Here is a 21,047-nt window from a genome sequence, read left to right as displayed (position 1 = left end):
AAGGTTCACCCATCTGTAGCATGTACACGTACCTCATTCCTTTTTCTGGCCGAATAGTATTCCCTAGTATGGACGGACCACATTTGGTCGAGCCGTTCTTCAGTTGATGGACGAGTGAGTTGCTCCTAGTATTTTTTGGCTTTTAAGAATAATGCTGCTATGAACGGTGGCGCACCTGCCTTTTTGTGGACATGGTTTCATGTATCACGTAGACTAAAGAAACTACTTTTCTAAAGCTTTGTACTTTTGCGACGAGCCCTGCCTGCCTTTGGAGCATGGAGTGGTCTGACTGATGTGACAGTGACTTCTGTGATGGGCCTTTGCTGGCTCCTGGGTGCTTCTTGGTGCCAGCGGTCTGAGCTTCATGCAAGCGGCCTGGCTCTGTGGTGTGACTTCCTGCTCCCCTTTCCCCGCAGATGGTCCCCATCCCTGCCGGCGTGTTTACCATGGGCACGGACGACCCTCAGATAAAGCAGGATGGGGAGGCGCCCGCGAGGAGCGTCGCCATCGATGCCTTTTACATGGACGCCTACGAAGTCAGTAATGCCGAATTTGAGAAGTTTGTCAACTCCACCGGCTACTTGACTGAGGTAATGGGGTCACATGGGGAGGGAGAATTGCCTTCCAACCCACTTTTTATGGTGCGCCCGGTGCCGCACTAAGCATTTTGCTTATGTTTTTACTGAATTTAATTCTCAGGGCAACTCCACAAGGCAGGTGAGTTTTCAGGGAGCAAACTGAGGCTTAGAAAAGTGATTTGTGGTGAGTTAGTGGGGAGCTGGGGTTCCAGCCTGGCCAGTGTGACCCAGGGCCCATGTTTTTCACCATTACACGATCCTGTGTCAGCGCTTTACTATAACGGGCAGTGCACTGTCCACTCAGGCTACCTGACATGAAGTAAGGCTACTTCCCCTCTCAGAAAATTGCAGTTCGTTTGTTCCAGGAGCATTTTGTATTTCATGAGCGACATGTGCAGAAGTGCTGCTTTTGACTTTTGTGGTTTTATTCCAAGGCCTGTGGTTTTATTCCAAGGATGACTTGTGCGCCATCCCTGGCTGTCCCAGGCCTCACTCATCCTGTGGTCATTGTCGCAGAGCCAGGCACCAGGTTCTGAAAGTGGACGCCTGTTCTAAATGTAGGTAGGAAGAGAGAGAGGTCTCCTAGTTTATGTAGGTTTCTGTCAGTGTCTAAAAAATACTTGTTTTGTGGGCTTCCCATTTTCTGTCTACCCTCGCCCTCAGTTTGTGGAGTCCCTGTCCTTTTTATTTTCTTTTCAAAGCCCGAAACATCCTTTTTTTTATTAAAAAAAAAAAAATTGAGAGTAAATGCTGGAAGCAAAACAGCATTCAAATTTGATTTTGCATTACTGTCACATTTGATTTTGCATTTAGGAAATTGGTTTGGAATTTCCTAAAATGTATAAAGCAGTTGTCTTTTCTCATTCCTGTTTGTAGTACGCGGAAGGCCGTTCTTTCTGTTTTCTAAGGATGCTCTCAGGTCCAGCTGCCCAGTGGGCTACTGACGTTCGCAGAATACTTGTGAGGACAGGCTCTTAGACCAGGGTTCGCCACGAAGGTTAGACAGAAAAAGCAGAAGTTAGGGCGCCCAGGAACGGGGGTGGGGAAACATTACATCTGGATTTTCACTAATTTTAACTGAAATTTAGCCTTTCCTTCCATTCTGAAGCAGACAGCCAGCCGCAGGAGTAGCAGGGCCTGCGGCTTCATCACCAGTAGAAATCAGACACTTTGTCCCATTATTGTTGTTGCAGGCACCTCGAAACCGTTTGTGTTCATTCCCTCTTTAGAAATGGTGATAATTACGAGACTTGCCACTTGATCTCATTCAATATGTTAATACAGAGCACATACATATTACTATAGCACTAATTTGTTTTATTAATATTTTGATATAATGAGTTTTCTTTGTAAATGTATTGATTTTACACATTTAAACATTTCATTCTGAGAAGAAAGTCCTTGAAGCTTCATCGTGCTGCCAGAGGGGCCCGGGGCCCCAGAAGGGTGAAGAACCCCGGCTTTGGATAAAATGCTTCCTACTTTTATGGCACTTTACAGTTTTTTCTGTCCCTCCAAATTCATTTTACGTCACACTCCACTCACTCACCATGTTCTAGCCCGGCTGGTCTTGTGTCTGTTCCTTGAAAACTGCAGTCGTCCCCATCTTGGGGGCCCACATTTCCCCCCACCTCGCATTTCCTGCCCCCTTGCCTGTCCCCCATTTTGCATGGCTGGCTCCTTCCCATTCCTGAGTCACCTTAGCTGTGGACCCTTCCTCTGCTCACTCTCTCCAAAGGCGTCTTCTCTCGATACTCTTTGCCTCACAAGGTCAAGTGAAGTTGTAATTATTTTCTTCCTTTTGTAACTTGATTTTTGCCTGTGCCTTCACGTGTAAGTGCTAGAAGCACCGGGACCGTGCCTGTCTAATATTGACCTCAAATCTGTGTCCTTCAGCCCAAAGCTGGGCATGTGGCAGGTGCTCGGTGCATGTTGGTGGATGAAGGACTGACGTAGGTACCAGGATGGGGTGATATGGGGAGCACAGGAGGAAGAGCGGGTGACGAGGAGACGAGGGCTCCACGCAGGAAAAGGAGTTGCTGAAATCCTGGGATCCAGGAGGCGGCTGATACCATCCAGTGAGGGCAGGACAGGCCTGGAGGGAAACGTGGAGAGTCGTTTGATGTTCTGGCCGCCATGACAACGATGAGACTAAAGGAGGGCGTCCAGCGGCAAGTCCTGGATCTCAGACTGTGACCTCCTGGACCGCCGGCGTTAGAACCGCCAGCTGAGCTGTCCCCACGTGCAGGCCCTGCCCGCACCCCAGACCTCCCGAATCAGCCTCTGGGCATGGGGGGCTGTGGCCTGTGACCCGCTGGCCAGGTGACCTCACCTGCACAGAGCGCGAGGGCTCAGGTGTACAGGAGGAAGAGCAGGACCCTGACAGCAAGTGTTTAGGGGCTGGAAGGAGAGCCCGTGGGTTTTAGGAGCGGTAGGAAGAGTCAGACACAGAGGAGGAAAACTAGGAGAGAGACCAAGGGATGAGGAGGGGGTGTCGGTCCCATGTAACAGAGAGAACCAGGCAGATGCAGTCGTGTTAGATAAAAGTCATTGAAATGCAGATTTCCATTGGATGCTTGACATTTATAAGCACAATTGACACCTTAGTGGAGCCAGAATGTGTCAGGATCTCAGCAAACAATGCTATGCAATTCTTTCAGCCAGATTCCAGGAGTGGAATGAAGGACAGTGGTGGTTTGTGAACTCTCTCGTGTAAAGAATACGGCGATTTTCCAAAGCCATTTGTAATACTTGGGACGTGTGTTTCATCAACAGGAGCAATCGCGTTCTCAAAAGCTAATCTCTTCCAGTCTGCAAATGAGCCTTGACTGAAAGTGGTCTCTGTAAGTGACAGTCACCTGTGTTAAAACGAAGCCAGCTCCTTTTAAGGCATTTCTGAATCCTCTGGGAAGTCACAAGAGAAACTTAAGTTTACTTGGACTAAAAGATCCATTTTAACAACGTGCAGAGAAAATGGCACACGTGGAACACGTTCCTACCCTTTTCAGGGTTGTATTTCCTTTTTCCTCACAGGCTGAGAAGTTTGGCGACTCCTTTGTCTTCGAAGGCATGTTGAGTGAGCAAGTGAAGACTGATATCCAGCAGGCAGTAAGTGATGTTTAATCAGGCTCTTGTATTTCTCTACGGCTCGTTGGAAAGGGCTCGGGTGACAAAGCCACCCTCCCCTCCCCCAGCACCTACCCATCTGTCACTAGATTTGCCCAGCGGCCAGTGCACCTTATCTTGAGGAGACTGGCGCAGCCCAGGAGGGCGGCTGAAAGGTTGGGTCTGACTTGAGCTTCTGTCCTGTGTACCCGAGAACACGTGGTGTTGCTAAGTAGCGCGCAGTCAAGCTCTAGATGTCTCTGGGTTCCATTTACTCTTAGCCATTGCTGCCATGGAGGGTTAAAATGGGACTAGTTTTAACTTCTGTTCTTCAAGTCGTCACCGCGTCAGGTGTTGGTGTGGAGTGACAGCTTCCTATTTAATCGTGATGTCATGTGATTAGAGTGTTACTCATGAAAGGGCTTTTCGCCCTGGATAGTCATGGGAACTGGAGCTAGGGGACCAGCCCCTACACCCAGGGCACCTGCCTTTCCACCCAGGGGACCGGCCCCTACACCCAGGGGACCGGCCCCTACACCCAGGGGACCTGCCCTTCCACCCAGGGGACCGGCCCCTACACCCAGGGGACCTTCCTTTCCACCCAGGGGACCTGCCTTTCCACCCAGGGGACCTGCCTTTCCACCCAGGGGACTGGCCCCTATACCCAGGGGACCTGCCCTTCCACCCAGGGGACTGGCCCCTACACCCAGGGGACCGGCCCCTACACCCAGGGGCGTGCCCCTGTCACGCAGAGGGTCCAGGAATGTGAACTAGGTGCATTTCCCTCAGAAATCATGGACACAGTGGACTGCGTCTTTACAGGCAGCTGTGTGGTAAGTGGGCCTTGCAGCTTCTGTTCCAGACCCGTTAGCAGGTCCGTGGGTGTGTGCGTGTTTACACATACGTCTCATTGAGGAGGCAGAAAAGATAACAGGAAAGGAGTGTGGGTGAGCTGGAAGTGGCGGCGTCACACAACCAGGAGGCCAGAGAGGGCAGGAGAGGCCGAGGGGCTGAGAGAAGAGTGGACACGGGTCAGTCACTCAGGGAGATGGGTTACGATATGGGCATTGAAGGCAGGAATCAGCCCGAATCTTCCTTTGTTGTTCACGTTCCCTTAACTCCTGCCCTAACTTTGTCATGTGTTGGCGTCGCTCTTCTCTACTGAGCAGTAGTGTCCGGAAAATTCCGCTGACCTGGCTCTCTTGTTCTTTCTCTTCATACGAACGTAGCAGAACGTGGAGGGAAAAGACGAGGTGAAACCAGATGTGCTCTCACGTCATTTATAGGCGATCAGGCCACTTCTTTGTATGCATTTTAGATAAATGTTTTAAAAACACGACTGAACTCCATTTGAGTGTCACAGATTTCTGAGCCCATTATGAGTTCATATTACAGGCCTGTTATATAATCTGATACACGCTCTCGTTCCTTTTTTTTAAAGGGCTTTGAGGTCAGATTGGCCTCGTGCTGATGAGTCAGCAGCGCAGGCTGTGGACCCTTGTTCCGAGATAAGGGCGTTCAGACGGGGGAGGGCCTCACACGTAATTGTGTGTTTGCCCTTTCGGATCCAGGGCCTCTTGTCACCAAGCACCTGCAAATACGTTAGGCGGAAAGGCCGAGGCCGACCGTGGGCTGTGCGGTGCCCGTGAGTGCCTGGTGAGGGCTGTGCTCGTAGCCAGGCCCAGAACGAGCAGCTCTCACGACGAGTGCCAGCCGCTTGCTTCAGTGCTCGTAATGGAACAGCAAACCTTTTCCGCACGTTTAAAAGGGTCGGAACGAATAAAAGGGACCTGCTAATGAGCCGAGGGAGCTAAGTTTTGTTTTTCCTGCCCCCTCTTAGGTCTGAGGTACCCTCGTGCTCCAGACCTAGTTTTAACCCCATGTTTCCAACAGATGGTCCGTGAGCTGACACTGAGTGACAAAGCAGGATTAAGGTGGCCCTCAGCCAGCAGAAGATGACCTGACTCGTGGGATGAGGAGGTTATTCCCTCTCCAGGTCTCTTTCAAACCCTGGTCAAGTCGAGGCGAAAGTCTCCTGTGGTGCCAGCCTGTCATTAACGCTCATTAGTCTCCTTTTAACACAGAAAATGGGCCCCTGGGAACCTTCTCCAGGCTACTGTCGCTAGCTAGAATGTAATCATCGGGTTTACTTTCACGAAATTATTTTAAATATGATTATTTTATAATATTTTCATATAATTATTTTAAATGTTTCATATAATTCTTTTAAATAAATGTAATTAGTTTAAATGTGTCATAAGGTTACAATAGTGAGATAAATGTCCTTTTTTTTTAAACCCTTTTTATTGTAAAGTAAAACACAAATACAGGAAGTCACACAAAGCCGATGTGTAGCTTCCTGAGTTACCCGAAGGTAAACGTGCTCGTGACCGTCCCCTAGTCAGGGATTAGAATTTCGCTACCTGCCCAGCTACCCCGTCCGTGTGCCGCCCTGATCATGACCTCTCTCTGTCACCATGCTGCCTTTTAAAGTAGACACGTCCCTGCATTTCTTTATCTGTAGTAGTATCAGCAGCTGTACATCCCAAGACGACTGTGGCTTAATCTTGCCCATTTAAAGGAAGTTTGTGTCCTCTTAGACTCACACTCAGGTTTCCCTTCCATTGCAACCCGTCTCCACTTTCTTCCCAGCAGTTCATCTCTGGAAGAATCCAGGCTGTTTAACCTGTAGACTTTCCCATGGCCTGCATTTTGCTGGTTGCCCTCGCTCACCTGTTTTCTGTCCTCTGCGTTTCTTACAACCCGGTAGCTGGATCCACAGGTCTGAGCAGACTTGTGTTTGAACCCTGTGGCAAGACCTTGGGGCGTGGCGTGTTCTTTCACCAGCAGGTTCCTAAGATGTGTTTGTCCCTCTTGTGATGCTACCTGCTGCTCGTGCTCAGTGCCTAGACTGGACCCGTGAATTCATTGGGGGTTGTTAGATGCTGATAATCTAATTTATTTTTGTCGTTTATTAATTGAGGCACTTTTTTTTTTTTATAAAGATTTTATTGGGGAAGGGGAACAGGACTTTATTGGAGAATAGTGTGTACTTCCAGGACTTTCTCCCAAGTCAAGCTGTTGCCCTTTCAATCTTAGTTGTGGAGGGCGCAGCTCAGCTCCAGGTCCAGTTGCCGTTGCTCGTTGCAGGGGACGCTGCCCACCATCCCTTGCGGGACTCGAGAAATCAAACTGGCAACCTTGTGGTTGAGAGCCCGTGCTCCAACCAACTGAGCCATCCGGGAGGCAGCTCAGCTCAAGGTGCCCTGTTTAATCTTAGTTGCAGGGGGCAGAGCCCACCATCCCTTGTGGGACTCGGGGAACTGAACCGGCAGCCTTGTGGTTGAGAGGCCACTGGCCCATATGGGAATCGAACCGGCAGCCTTCGGAGTTAGGAGCATGGAGCTCTAACCTCCTGAGCCACCAGGCCAGCCCCAATTGAGGTACTTTTGTAAAGAGATGGTCCCCTCCACCCGCTATTTTCTTAACCATTGGTACAGTTCATGTAGGAAAGGTAGGAAGGTAGGGTCAATGCTTGATTCTTTTCCAGCTTTTAAGACAATGAATCAGTTCCCTACTACTCTCCAAAAGCGATCAATTGATATTTTTTAATGAAACATGTAAAGGTAACTGTAGATTTACATGTCGGTGTAAGAAATAGTACAGGGAAATCCTGTGTACCTTTCCTCCAGCCTCCTCCAATGATAACATCTTGTGTAACTTGAGGACGGTTTCACAACCAGGAAGTTGACAGTTGATACAACCCCTTAGCTTTGTCTGGTTTCACCAGTTTTATATGTATATGTGTGTGTGTGTGTGCGTGTGTGCGTGTGTGCGTGCACGCATGTGTTTTTAGTTCTATGTAGTTTTATCACAAATGTAGATTTATGTAATCACCCGATTAAAAAAATATTTTCATGAACTTATGGATTTAAAATATTTTATGGGTTTATTCACTTGGGATCATGCCTTTTGAAAGTCAAAATTTCCTATTTTGGAGTGACTGGCTCTTCAAGTTCTTATGAGTCCTTTTCCTATTTATTTATTTATTTATTTATGATATTCATACACATTTTCTTTTCACCCATTCACTCTTTCCACTCCACTTTGGCCACTATCAGCTTGTTTTCTGTATCTGCAGGTCTGTTTCTGTTTTGATTTGTTTTATTACTTTAGATTCCACACATAAGTGAAACCATATGGTATTTGTCTTTCTCTGTCTGACTTATTTAACTTAGCATGATACCCTCGAGGTCCATCCATGTTGTCACAATGGCAAGATTTTATTCTTTTTTATTGCTGAGTAATACTCCATTCATCTGTTGATGGACACCTACGTTGCTTCCGTACCTTGGCTAATGTAAATAATGCTGCAGTGAACATAGGGGCACATATATGATTTTGAATCAGTGTTTTTGTTTTCTTTGGATAAATACCCAGAAGTAGAATTGCTGGATCATAAGGTAGTTCTATTTTTAATTTTTTGAGTAACTCCCATACTGTTTTCCATAGTGGCTGCACCAATTTACATTCCCACTAATGGTTTGCAAGGGTTCCCTTTTCTCCACATCCTCGCCAACACTTGTTATTTGTTGATTTATTGATGATAGCCATCCCAACAGATGTGAGGTGATATCTTGTGGGTTTGATTTGCGTTTCTCTGATGATTAGTGATATTGTGCATCTTTTCATGTGTCTGTTGGCCATTTGCATGTCCTCTTTGGAGAAATGTCTATTCAGGTCCTCTGCCCATTTTTAAATTAAATTGTTTGATTTTTTTTGGTGTTTTTTTTTTTTTTTTTGGTGTTATGTTGTATGAGTTCCTTATATATTCTGGATATTAACCAAAGCGTTTCAACAATACTAATTGTTCCAATCCATGAGCATGATATTGGATATATCATCGGAGAATATGTTCGTCCATTTAGCAGGTTGTCTTTTTTATTTGTTAATGTTTTCCTTCACTGTGCAAAAACTTTTTAGTTTGATGTAGTCCCATTTGTTTATTTTTGTTGTGGTTGCCCTTCCCCAAGGAGACATAACCAAATAGATATTGCTAAGACTGATGTCAAAGAATTTACTGCCCATATTTTCTTCTAGAAGTTTTTTGTTTTCAGGTCTTTAATCCATTTTGAGTTTATTTTTGTATAGGGTGTAAGAAAGTGGTCCAGTTTCATTTTCTGGCATGTGTCTGTCCAGTTTTTCAAACACCACTTACGGAAGAGACTGTCTTTACCCCATTGTATTTTCTTGCCGACTTTGTAATAGATTAATTGACCATGTAAGCATGGGTTTATTTCTGGGCTCTCTATTCCATTCCGTTATATGTTTCTATGCCAGTACCATACTGTTTTGATTATTATAGCTCTGTAGTATAGTTTGATATCAGTGAGTGTGATACCTCCCACATTGTTCTTTCTCAGGATTTCTTTGGCTATTTGGGGTCTTTTGTGGTTCCATGTAGATTTTAGGATTAGTTGTTCTAGTTCTGAGAAGAATGCTATTGGTATTTTAATGGGGATTGCATTGAATCTGTATATTGCTTTAGGTAGTAAGGACATTTTTAACAATATTAATCCTTCCAATCCATGAGCATGGTATGTCCTTCCATTTATTTGTATCCTCTTTAATTTCTTTCTTTTCTGTCTTACAGTTTTCAGAGTGCAGATCTTTTTCACCTATTCGGTTAAATTTAGTCCTAGGTATTTAATTCTTTTTGATGCAGTTGTAAATGGGATTGTTTTCTTAATTTCTCCTGATTGTTTGTTATTGGTGTGTAGATACACAACAGATTTCTGTATATTGATTTTGTATCTTGCAACTTTATCAAATTCATTTATTTGTTCTAAGAGATTTTTTGGTGGAGTTTTTAGGGTTTTCCATATATAGTATCATGTCATCTGCAAATAGTGACAGTTTTCCTTTTTCCTTTTCAATTTGGATGCCTTTTATTTCTTTGTCTTGTCCGATTGCTATGGTGAGGACTTCCACTACTATGTTGAACAAAGTAGTGATAGCAGGCGTCCTGGTCTGGTTCCTGATCTTAGAGGAAAAGCTCTCATCTTTCACCATTGAGTAGGATATTAGCTGTGGGTTTGTCATACGTGGCCTTTATTATGTTGCAGTATGTTCCCTCTATTCCCACTTTGCTGAGAGTTTTTATCATTTACTCATTTTAACATTGAGCTGACTTTTAGGGTTTGCATGTAAAATATGTCTGAAATTATATGAATTTAATGGTTTAAAACAGAGCACACATGCCTGCTGAAATTGACTTAGTTGTGATTATTATTTGGATGCTCAATTTGAAACAAGAATCTTAAAAGGTATAGATATTAAATTCTAGAAAGGAATAATGCTAGCTTTTTTGTATTTTTGTTTGTTTAAGGGTATGTTACCTCCTATTGTTGAAGGGATAGTATTTAAAATATTTAATATCTAAAAAGTATGTTTCATTTTTATAATTGTGTTGTTAAGATACCTCATAAATCTTTGACAGGAGGAATGGCTTTGTGAGGGGGAGAAAGCAGTTGCTCTTGATGGGAGCCTGAGAAACAGTGATTATCTCTTGGTTTGTGGTTTGGCATTTTCTAAATTGTTAATATTATAAGGAAAAAAATTCCTGAATATGTGTCCTTGATAATGAAGGAGGGTAAGCTATTTTGAGAAGTTCTTTTCAAAGCCAATTTCAGTGAGGAATCAGAATTACCAAGGCTGCTTCTTTTTTCAAAATAAAAAACAATGTTCAGATATTCACATCTGTCCAAATAGCGTTGGTCTGTCGTTATGTGGATGATAACAAATAACCTGAGCCAGAGTTGAAGGCCAGGAACAATGCAGCCTGACCCGCTCTTACTATTACAATGGGGTGAAGGCTCTGAGCTAGAAAGAGAGCCATGGGTGAGGATATGACTCAGTTACCTAATGAGAAATGCCTTGCGCCCCAGCAAGATTCTGAAGTCACACCCCAAAAATAATTTTTAGAAAAACTTTAGTGAGTACAGTGTAAGCCAAGCCAGAAAGTGGTTAGAAAGGCAAGTTCCAGTACATAGGAAAATTAAATTTAAATAACTCAAAATAATTGTGTCCAGTGGATAAATTGCTGGGCATCATTTTGGATGTTCCAAGTTGTACTTTGCTTGTAGCTTAACCGTCATTTCCCTGAGCTGCCTTACTTCAACTTTGAGAAGTTTTCTTCTTTTACACGACCACCAAGACTTTTCTTTTCCAAACTGGTTTTGGGGCTTGTTTATTCGAAGCAGCCATACAGAAAAGATCACAACTGTTGAGTCAAAGAGACCTGGTTTTGAATCTCAGCTTTGCTGTTTTCCAGCTGGTTTGGGGTAAAGTCACTTTTCTTTGCTACTCTTTTTTTGATTTAAGTTTGATACTTAGTTTAAAACTTTTGAGTCTTCTTTTTTAATGGAAACATAAAACTAAAAGTCTGCTGATTTCTTTCAGTGATCTCTTCAGTTCCACAAGTTTTGTAGTATATATATATTTATATGAAGTATATTTATAATATATATACTTATAAACTTATAATACACACACACACACACACACACACACACACGCACACAGAGTGTACTGTAGAGTTAACATTTTAACACTTAAGTAAATATAGGTGCCCTGTAACCATATAGTTTCCTTTACCCAACCGCCTATGTTACAGTTGTCATGTCGAGTACATCTATAAACATTGAAAAAACCCAAGACAGTGTTACACGTTTTGCTTGCAATACTTATACATTTTTTTACTTTAAAGAAGAAAAATTATTATATTTTTACCTAAACCATTTCTGTTACTCTCCCTTCATTCCTGGAGTTCCTTGCTTCGCTCTGGTATCATTTCCCTTCAGCCTAAAAAACTTCCTTTTAGAGCAAGTCTTACGTTAATAAATTCTCCTACTTTTTCTTCGTCTGAGAATGTCTTTGTTTCACCTGCATTCCTGAAGGGTATTTTCACTGGATACAGGATTCTGGGCTGACAGTTCTTTTCTTTCATCACTTTCAAATGTTGTTGTGCTCTTTTCTGGTCATGTGATTTCTGGTAACAGTCTTTTGAATCACTGTTTTCTTTTATGTATTGTATTACTATTTTCTGGCTTTTTTCAATATTAAAATATTTTGTCTTTTGCAGTTTGATTATGATGCATTTGGACATTGGTTTCTTAGAGATTATCCTCTTTGGGGTTTGTTGAGGTTCTTGTGTCTATTAAATTTATGTCTTGAACCATATTCAGGGAGTTTTCAGCCATTATTCCAAATTTTTATTTTTTTTTCAAACACCAATCTCTTCTCTCTTTTTGGCACTCCAGTGTATGAATGTTAGCTATTATGATAGAGGTTTCTCGGCTTTGTTCATTCTTTTAAAATAGGTTTTTTCTTCTCTATTCTTTAGCTTGTGTCTATTCTTTCTATTGATGTCTTCAAATTGCCTATTTTCTCTGTCATTTTCATTCCATTCTTGAGCCTAGCTAGTGAATTTTTTATTTCGGATGTTGTATTTTGCAGTTCTGGAGTTTCCTTTTTAAAAATAGCTGCTCTTCTCTGCTGAGGAACTCCTTCCTCTCCATTTCCAGAGACTCACCTTTACCTCAGAGCCGGTGGTTGTAGAAGCTGCTTTACAGTCTTCGTCTGACAATTCAGCATCTGGGTCACCTTGGGGTTGGCACCTCTTCGTTTTCTTTTCCCTCCGTATGGAGTCTTTGGTCCTGTTATAATTCTCTGGAGAATGGTGCCCCCCCCCCCCCCTTTAAGACAATCAACCTGCTAACCTGGTTAGGTACGACCCCAAGTTCTGACTCCCCACTGCCCATTTGGTAGTTCTGTTTGCGCATTCCTTTCATGTAGCACAGTGCTGCAGTTGTTTTCGTTTTCTTCATTGTAACTAGCATTTTACTTGTTTCGATCCATTCCTTATAGGGAGAATATTGCTGACCTAGTAGAGTATTGTCAAGACCAAATGAAATAATGTACTCAGAACCACCTAGTACAGTACCTAGCACATAAAAAGCCTCTTTCTAAATGTCACTATTCTGGTTTCTGCCAGTGAGCTATCTCTTGGCCTGGTCTAATTGAAAACTGAGTTGAATTTCTTTTGCTTTACTGGTGCCCATTTGTAAGAGCTGCTCTGCCAAGTTCCAGTGATATTTTGAAAGGATTGGCTGTTGTGGAATAAATCTCCTCTTGGATTATCTCGGAGTCCTTGGTTAGAGGAATATACCAGGGTGGGGGTGGTAAAATATACATTACATGGAATTTATCATTTTAACCACTTTTAAATGTACATTTCGTTGGATTGAGTACATTCCCAGTGTTGTGCGATCATCCACACTATCCTTTTCCAGAACGTGTTCACAATCCCAAACAGAAACTCTACCCATTAAACAACAATTTCCTATTGTCCCTTCCTTCCATTCCCTGGTATAACCGAGGTTATACTTTGTGTCTCTATAAATTCATTGGTTCTAGATGCCTCATAGAAGTGGAATCACACAATGTTTGGCCTATTCTGTCTGGCTTCTTTCACTTAGCATAATGTCTTCAAGGTTTATTCGTGTTGTAGCATGTGTCAGAATTTCATTCCTTTTTAAGGCTGAACAATGTTCCACCTTTTGTCCATTCATCTGTCAATGGACAGACATTTGGGTGGTTTCCAGCTACTTAAGAGCCAATGGCTGTTCTGGCTGCTGTGAATAGTGCTGCCACGAGCACTGTGGTCAGGTGTCTTTGGGTGTGTATAGTGACGTAGCTTTTGGGTATATACAGTGACGTCACTTTTGGGTATGTATCGTGACATGGCTTTTGAGCTGTCGTTTGGACTCATGCCTCCTTGATCGTCTGCCATCCTTAACGAGTCTATTCTTTGACTTCTCCTAAGTATGGAAATGAGTCTAGCTGCCTCTATTTGAAGATGTGCTCCCTGCCTTAAAATGTGGTCTGGTTTTCAGCAAAGCAGCAGAGATGTCTTCTAGGTTCCATGCTGTTCCTGAGTTCACAGGGGTGAAAGATATCCCGCCTGCCCTTCAGCTTCTCCAAGTCTAGGGCATGAGGTAACAGATTCAGAATCAAAATTAGGTATGTTTTGTTAACCTGATTTATGAATATTTTATATCAACTATGTTAGAGAAACAAAAATGAAAACACATATATTACCTGTTAAAAATTATCAAAAAGAATAAGAGTATATGAAATCCGTAGCATCCTGGAGTGTCCCGGTGGGAAATGACCAAGTGAGAAAAGTGTTAGAAGGACTTCAGCAGGAGCTGTGGTGAAGAGTCCTGGTGAGGAAACGGCATTTGTCGGGTCGGTGGGGGAAGGCCTGGGTGCGGGAGAGGCACTGAAGAAGGCTTGCAGGCGAGGAAGGACTCGTTTGGGGATCAACTAGGGCAAAGTCTGTGCCCCTCTGCTGAGTCCCCACATTCACTGTGTGCGGTCAGGTCCCAGCTAAGCTCGCTCTGGGAAGTCCATTTGAAATACCCTTCTGTCGTCCCACATTCCAGATTTAGATTATTCCATCTATTTGTTCTTACGGCTTCTCGTACCTCCCTTTCATGTCGCTGATCTCACTTAGAATTGTGTGTGTAGGTAGTTGTCTAATGCCGTTCCCTTTCTGATATGCTCCATGAAGGCGAGTGGGTTTGCGTACGTATTATTCACCACTGCGTCCCCAGCAGAGTGACCGTCACTTAATAAATATTTGTCAAAGAAAAAAAAAGAAAGGTAGAATGCCATTTGGTACCACCTGTTAGAGCCTCCCTTTAGCTTTTGAACGCTGCAAGGCTCAGACCTGGTATGACCTGTCTCATGTCGCACAGTCAGCTTTTCCCTGGCAGGAGAACATTGGGCTGCTCATCAGGGGTGGGGTGGGTTCACAGTGAGTGAGTTATTTGGGAAAGGCAGTCCAGGGATGGCTGATGGGATAAGATAAGGGAGCATGGCCACACAACTGTATTTTGTGTCTGTTTCTGAAAAGAGCAGTTGTCTACCTGACCTAGGAGTCAGTGTGTGGCGTAGGCTCAGGAAGCAAAAAGCATGATAACCCTGGAAGGCGAGAACCCAGTAGAATAGGATAACAGACACAGGGTTTTTTTCCACCCTGCTCCAAAATAAGATACCTGATCAGAATGAGTATGAAGCATGCTGGGGGTCCCAGAGGCTCAGATTTGAAATATCTGTTGAAGGTGTCCTTAAGTTTCTTTTCAAGACAAGGGTCTTTTGAAAGTCAGACTTGGAGTAAGCAATAAAAATTATTCTGACATCCCCTACCTCCCAAACGTTGCATTTGCATCGTAAACTCCCATGATGAGACAAAGATAGACCAGCGAGTAGGGAGTCATGGCAAGGGATGTCCATCTTTAAGAGAGACGTGTTTAAAAATGAGAATTTAGGATGGATGGAGCTTTTAGAATCATCTGGCATAAACCCTTCATCTTCTAGAAGAGGCAGCCTTGGGCCCAGAGGGGAAATAGATAGAGGGGAGGGTGGCACCTTTTGTAGCGATTGTGTAAAACCTCCAAGCCAGGGCTGATTCTCTCTGTATGGAAAAGGTTATCCCACTCAAAGGTTATATTCCAGATTGGTGTTTACCTAGAAGAGGCTCAGCCAAGGTGGGAAGGGGTTTGAAAACCATAGAAACCTCAGGAACAGGTGAGTTTATTCATTAAACAAATGTTTATCCAGTATGTGCTTTGGACCAGGCGGTGTTCTAAGTACTGTGGACACAGCAGGGAACCGGATGTAAGTTCTGTCTCATGGAGGTGTTAATTCTAGTAAGAGACTAAACGAGCTTAGAATTGACTATGCTAATGACCTGTGATTAAAATAATGCAGAGTCCCGGGTAGAAAGTGATGGGGGTGTAATGAGTTTGGGCTCTTTGGCTCTATGATTTGTAGGGTCTGGGATGGCCTCTCTGAGGAAGGGACGCCTGAGCCGAAACCGGAATGATGAGTAGGAACCGGTGTGACCAGTGACGAGGGAGGCATGACACGGGGCGCTGTGGTGTGGGGATGGGTTAGGTTTGCAGAAGCAGGCCTCCAAGGAGCCGGAGCGTCTCAAGTGCAGCCAGAAGCCATTGGATCCAACTTATAGAGACCACCGTGGCTTCTGTGCGGGTTTGTCAGCCCAGGGCGGTCTGGCATTTGGAAGTAACCTGAGAGTGCAGGGGAGCAAGCGACAGAGCAGTCAAGTATGACTCCTAGGCTTTGGCCTGAGCCCCTGAGAGGTGGTGGTGCCCTTAGTGTGAGAGGGGGGCCTGGGGACGGTTGGATCTATCACCAAACCTGGGAAGCCTGAGCAGTGACTGCACTGGGGTCGTCCCACAGACGTGTGGAAGGGGGGCCAAAGGAACGTCAGGTGTCCCACGCGCGCTCTGGGAGCATAATGAGGCTCAGGCGATGGACCGCCTCTGGGAGGCACTGGGTTTGGCTGTGGATTAGGAACAGTCTGTTGGTTAGAGGCCCGTCTACCCACAGGCAGGAGAGCATGTCTGATGTGAGCCTGGGCTGCCTTTGCAGCAGGAGCCCATGCCTTCCTGCGATGCCCTGAGGGGTGATGGCACTCTTCTTCTCTTCTCTTACAGATGCACATGGTGGTGTATGTACCTCCAAAACAGCCTGAGTGACAGACTCTCTCCTGCTTAGGATGCCTTTTTCTATTTTTGACCCCTTTTCTCAGAAGCTTCAGAGTTTGTAAAGCATGAAAAAGAAAGCACAGAATCTATGAACTGTGCTTTCAATCAATCAATCTGCTTTCTGTAATTTCCCTGTTTTACACATTGACAAAGATCTGTAAGTCAGCCAGTAGCAGCTTCAGGCGCCTCCATGGTTGTGTTTCGTACGAGACACCTTGCTGTGGGCTGCCATGGCCTTTACATATACTCACCCTCTTTCCAGAGGGAGACTGGCCACACCATCTATTGTGTTGTAGATTAAAAAATCCTTTGTGGGCTTTTCCTGGGGTAGAATGGGCAGGGCCGAGGGGCCGGAAGTGGGTTGCTGTAACCTGGAAGTGGGATCCTTCCCTGGCTGTAGTATTGATGTTTTCACACTGTCCCTGCTTCCACGGCTGAGGGGATCTTCGTGGAAGGGTGGTGTGTTGTCACTCTAGATACATGGAAAGATGGTGCAAGGAATGCTGCAGAAAGTGGTGGAAGAAAGCTGAATGGAAATGGAGGTTTGACCTCAAAAAATGCAAGATTCGATCCCTATAGAAAGAATAAGTTTTCCACTTGCAGAATTTATAACAGTTCTGTGCACCAGCCGGGTTCTCATCACTACCAGGGCTGTGGCTACAGATAGGGTTTCAAAGAAAGATTTTTTTACCGCACCTCCAGAGGCCTAGGACTTCTGCCTTGGAAAACTACAGCCTCAGAGGGGAGACCCACAAAGTGTCCCCAGTGGCCCAGTGCAGGATGTGTAAATACTCATCACTGTAACGTAGAATAGATAACAGGATAGTAGAATAGATAGTCGAATAGATAACAGGATGACACACATAGCATAGATACTGCATTTTTATTTTAAAATTATTATGGCACGTAAAGTTTTAACTTTAGTTAAAAAAAACCCATTATGGATTTTTTTTAATGATGACTTTTAATAAGAGCTGTACTCTTAGGTACAGTGATGTCACTTCTGGAAGTTTAGTAGAAGCAAAACATAAATGGAGATCTTTGAAGGTGTTCACTGTAGTGTTATCTATAACAGCAAAAAAGCAACAAAGATGAATATAACTTCAGTGGTTCAATGTTAGGAGATTGGTAAATTATGGTGTATCAACATGACAAAGGATTGTGTAGCCACGAAAAATGTTTGTTTTGAAGTCCAGATAAAATGTAAAAAAATAATAAAATCGTGTAAACAATTAATATATGATTTTGGAAAAATATGTAAAAATGTGTATGCTTATTGATGAAACTGGAAAATGAATATAAAAATCAAGTTTCAGTAGAAATTATAAATATAAGTAATTTTAAATTAAATAAAAAATTAATGCTTCTTACTTTTGATTTTTTCAATGTAAAATTGTATTAATTCCATTAAAAGAAAAACCGTAGAAAGTCTGAATAAAAATATGTTCACTGTAGGTAATTTAGAAATTTAAAAAATGGCACAGAAAAGAACATCAAATATCACCTACAGCCTCACTACCCAGAAATCACTATTTCAGACATTTCAGTACACGTATGTACTACTGATCTTTTCTTGGGGGAGGGGTGGTGGTGGTATGTACACGTGTGTCCATGTAGAAACATATTTTTAAGTGGCTTGTACAGATATACTGGCTTTTTTCACTTTCTGCAGAGGGTGAACATTTATCCAAGTAATTACATTGTTCCTGCATATAATTAAAAAAAATTGTTTTTAATTGGGGAATATTGGGGAACAGTGTGTTCTTCCAGGACCCATCAGCTCCAGGTCAAGTCGTCGTTTTCAATCTAGTTGTGGGGGGCGCAGCTCCCTGTCCCATGTGGGAATCGAACCAGAGACCTGGGTGTTATGAGCAGTGCACTCTAACCACTGAACCAACCGGCCGCCCCATCTGCATATAATTTTTAATGACTATGCTGTATTCCTGCATGTGGACGTACGATAAGGGACTCAATGGTCTCCTCGCTGGGTATGCATGTGACATCGTCCTGAGTGTTGTCCGGTTGTGTTTAAGATAGGTTGTATCAATTTACACGGTCACCTGTTTGCCTAAAGAAGTAAAAAATTATTTTTGGACAATAAAAAAAATCATTTTCTCTTGTTTCTATTAATTTAAAAGCCCACATCAACTTTCCCCATATTTATGCAGATCTCAACTGAGAATGAGTAAATTGGATCACTTTTCAGTGTTCTTCGAGCCCAGAGATTCCTTGGCCGTTTTTTTCTTTGCACATTGTCTACGATGAATGACTGCCTAGGGCTTCCAGGCCTCCTGTGAGGACTTGTCATGAGTGTCTGAATACATCCACTGGTGCCCTGAGAATGCACTGTATTCTAGCTCGAGGAATTTCACTAAGAACTGAGGCAAAGATTATTGAAAATTTTCAGATTTGCTCTAAGTGTCACAAATATTTATACTCTATTTGAAAAAGCAGTATTTTTCTCACACATTCTATTAAGTCGTCAAGGTCCCTGATTAGGATTAATTTGAACTAAGCTGTCAGACTTGACTGCCGATCTGTTTTACTGATGAGTTTGTTTTTACTCTGGTTTTCAAGCCTTGTTCTCCACTTTCCACATTTCTGGTGGGTGCTGCACAAAGAGATTTTTAGTCACGGTGTGTTTTCTATTCCATCTGATTCCTTCAGTTGTTAGATTCTCCTCCGGTTTTATTTATATTTCATGAATTTGAGTGGATCTGCAGTTTCTTATTGTTCACTGGTGCCAGTTGAAAAACCCTCCCAGGCTGTTTTTATAGGGGCAACTGTCATGTTTATATTATGTTTTGAGACACTTCCATCTTTTTAATTTGCTTGTCTTAACACGTTTAATTTTTAAGAGGAGAGTTGTAAAGTTGTGAACTTGCTGTCTTTACACTTGAATATGTGTAATTACACAGCGCTCCATCCTTTTCCTGGGCTGAGTTTCTTCTAGACTGTATGTGTATACGCAGTATCATTGACCACCACTGGCAAGATGAAGCCACCTGGCTAGCTTCCCCTTTTCTTTTTAAGCGGTTACTACATGTCTTGTTCTGTCCCTGGGGAGAGGTGGGAAAAGTCGTCTTTGCTCTCCGAGGTCCATTTCTCAAGGGACAGCAGTGCTCACATGGGTCCTATTTACATTGTAATTGGTCACTGGCTGTCTGGGACAGACAGCTGTTTCAACTTAAACCCAAGACAGTTGCTATGGAGATGGTTGACTAGAAATAGGTCATGTTAAAGTCCTTTTCCCCTGGATATAAGGGAACACCATGATTCTAGAAGTGTCTCAGTTGAACAGAAAATGTGGGCAACCACACCCCGAATAGTTTTCTCTTTAGGATGAGGCTTGGGGTAGACGCCAGTCCACGCACGTTGCTGCTGCCACCCTGCACACAACACACCTGCAAACTATTCCTGTTAAAGAAAAGGAATAAGCGATGACATAATTTGCAGTATAACCTTGGTTAACGGGCTCATATGTGATTCTCAAAAGATGTTTATCTCATAAGCGCCTAAGCAAAGTAGAATAATATTTGTTTTTAAGACACGTCCAAGAGTTTAAGAGCAAATCTTTAAAAACATGGAGTTAACAGTGAACCATAGAAGAGGAAGTCATCTCATGACATTGGATGGGATTTGCCATAAATTTGGCCAGAGAACATTGCGGATTTCCCAGGGCAGCTTGACTGGGATGGCGTACCTGTGTTGTGGGGTGACTTCCATGAGTTGTCTTTCTTCGTTCACGTGTCACCCGGGGAAGTGCACCTGACCATCACCACGGGGGTGGCAGGTCTTCCTCACAGACGGGCGCTGGTGTGGTACTCCCGCAGCCCCCAAGCTTTGTCTAGTCTGCGGCGTGGTGAATGGAATGCCTCGTGCTTTCTGTTTACCCCCACCCCTCCCCTGCCCCACTCTCACTGTACTGCCCGCTTCAGGGAATGGGTGGGATTCTGTGTAGCTGCTTCTCACGTGATGACTGTGAGGGCAGATGACAACACACACTCTTCCCGACGCTTCTTTGGGAACGACACATGTTCTGATCCTTTTCTCTGTCTATCAGTCTTCTGAAAAGGGTGAGCTGGCAGGTGGCTTGTGGGGCTCATGCTAAAGACGTATTGGGGACAGATTTTCACTAATTAGAATAGATGTTCTTTGAAAGTTCTTAGAGAATATTGCAACATGCAATAACAAACGAATAACAGTGATAATGAGGGCTAACATTTCTGTAATTCTTACTGGGAACCAGGGACTGTTCTGAGCTCTTTACATAGTTTCTTTGTTTAATCCTCACAACAACCCAAGGAAATAGGTGCTAGTGGTAGTATCCTCATTTTACAGATGAGGAAACTGAGGCGCAGAGAGGTTAAATAAGGAGCCCAAAATCATGTGGCTTTAAATGGTGGTGCTGTGGTTCAGACTCGGCAGCCTGGCCCCAGGGTGGGATGTTCTTACCACTGTGCCACAAAGAACTAGATATTAACGTTTAAGAAGAACAGTCTTTTTTTCTGTTTATCATAGTGCAGGGGGTGATTTTGTTCCTCCCAGGGGGCATTTGACAATGTCTGGAGACATTTTTGGTTGCCACAGTTGGGTGGGGGGGAGGGTGCTGGGGGTGTCCAGTAGGGAGAGGCCAGGGTTGCTGCTAAACATCCTACAATGCACAGGACGGCCCTCCCCCCCCCCCACACCAGGGAATGACCTGGCCTCGTGTCAGTAGTGGCGA

General features: G+C 43.8%; 1 protein-coding gene across 13 annotated transcripts in view; it reads left to right on the top strand.

The window, feature by feature from the left end:
* Positions 1 to 21,047, top strand: part of SUMF1 (sulfatase modifying factor 1) — a 278,602-nt gene that overhangs the window by 8,722 nt on the left and 248,833 nt on the right. For 12 of the 13 annotated variants that reach the window (XM_074312228.2, XM_074312230.2, XM_074312224.2 and 9 more), the window contains exons 2-3: positions 417 to 590; positions 3,612 to 3,686. In XM_074312228.2, coding sequence (XP_074168329.2) covers positions 417 to 590; positions 3,612 to 3,686 — 249 coding nt within the window. The remainder of the gene's footprint in view (positions 1 to 416; positions 591 to 3,611; positions 3,687 to 21,047) is intronic. The other variant, XM_088798103.1, reaches the window with a different exon arrangement.

The sequence above is a fragment of the Rhinolophus sinicus genome, chromosome 5 (genome assembly GCF_057876585.1).
Source record: "Rhinolophus sinicus isolate RSI-liver-muscle chromosome 5, RSI-T2T, whole genome shotgun sequence".
Classification (NCBI taxonomy): Eukaryota; Metazoa; Chordata; class Mammalia; order Chiroptera; family Rhinolophidae; genus Rhinolophus; species Rhinolophus sinicus.
The sequence above is the reverse complement of the archived record's forward strand: the minus strand, read 5'-3'. Positions and strand labels throughout refer to the sequence as shown.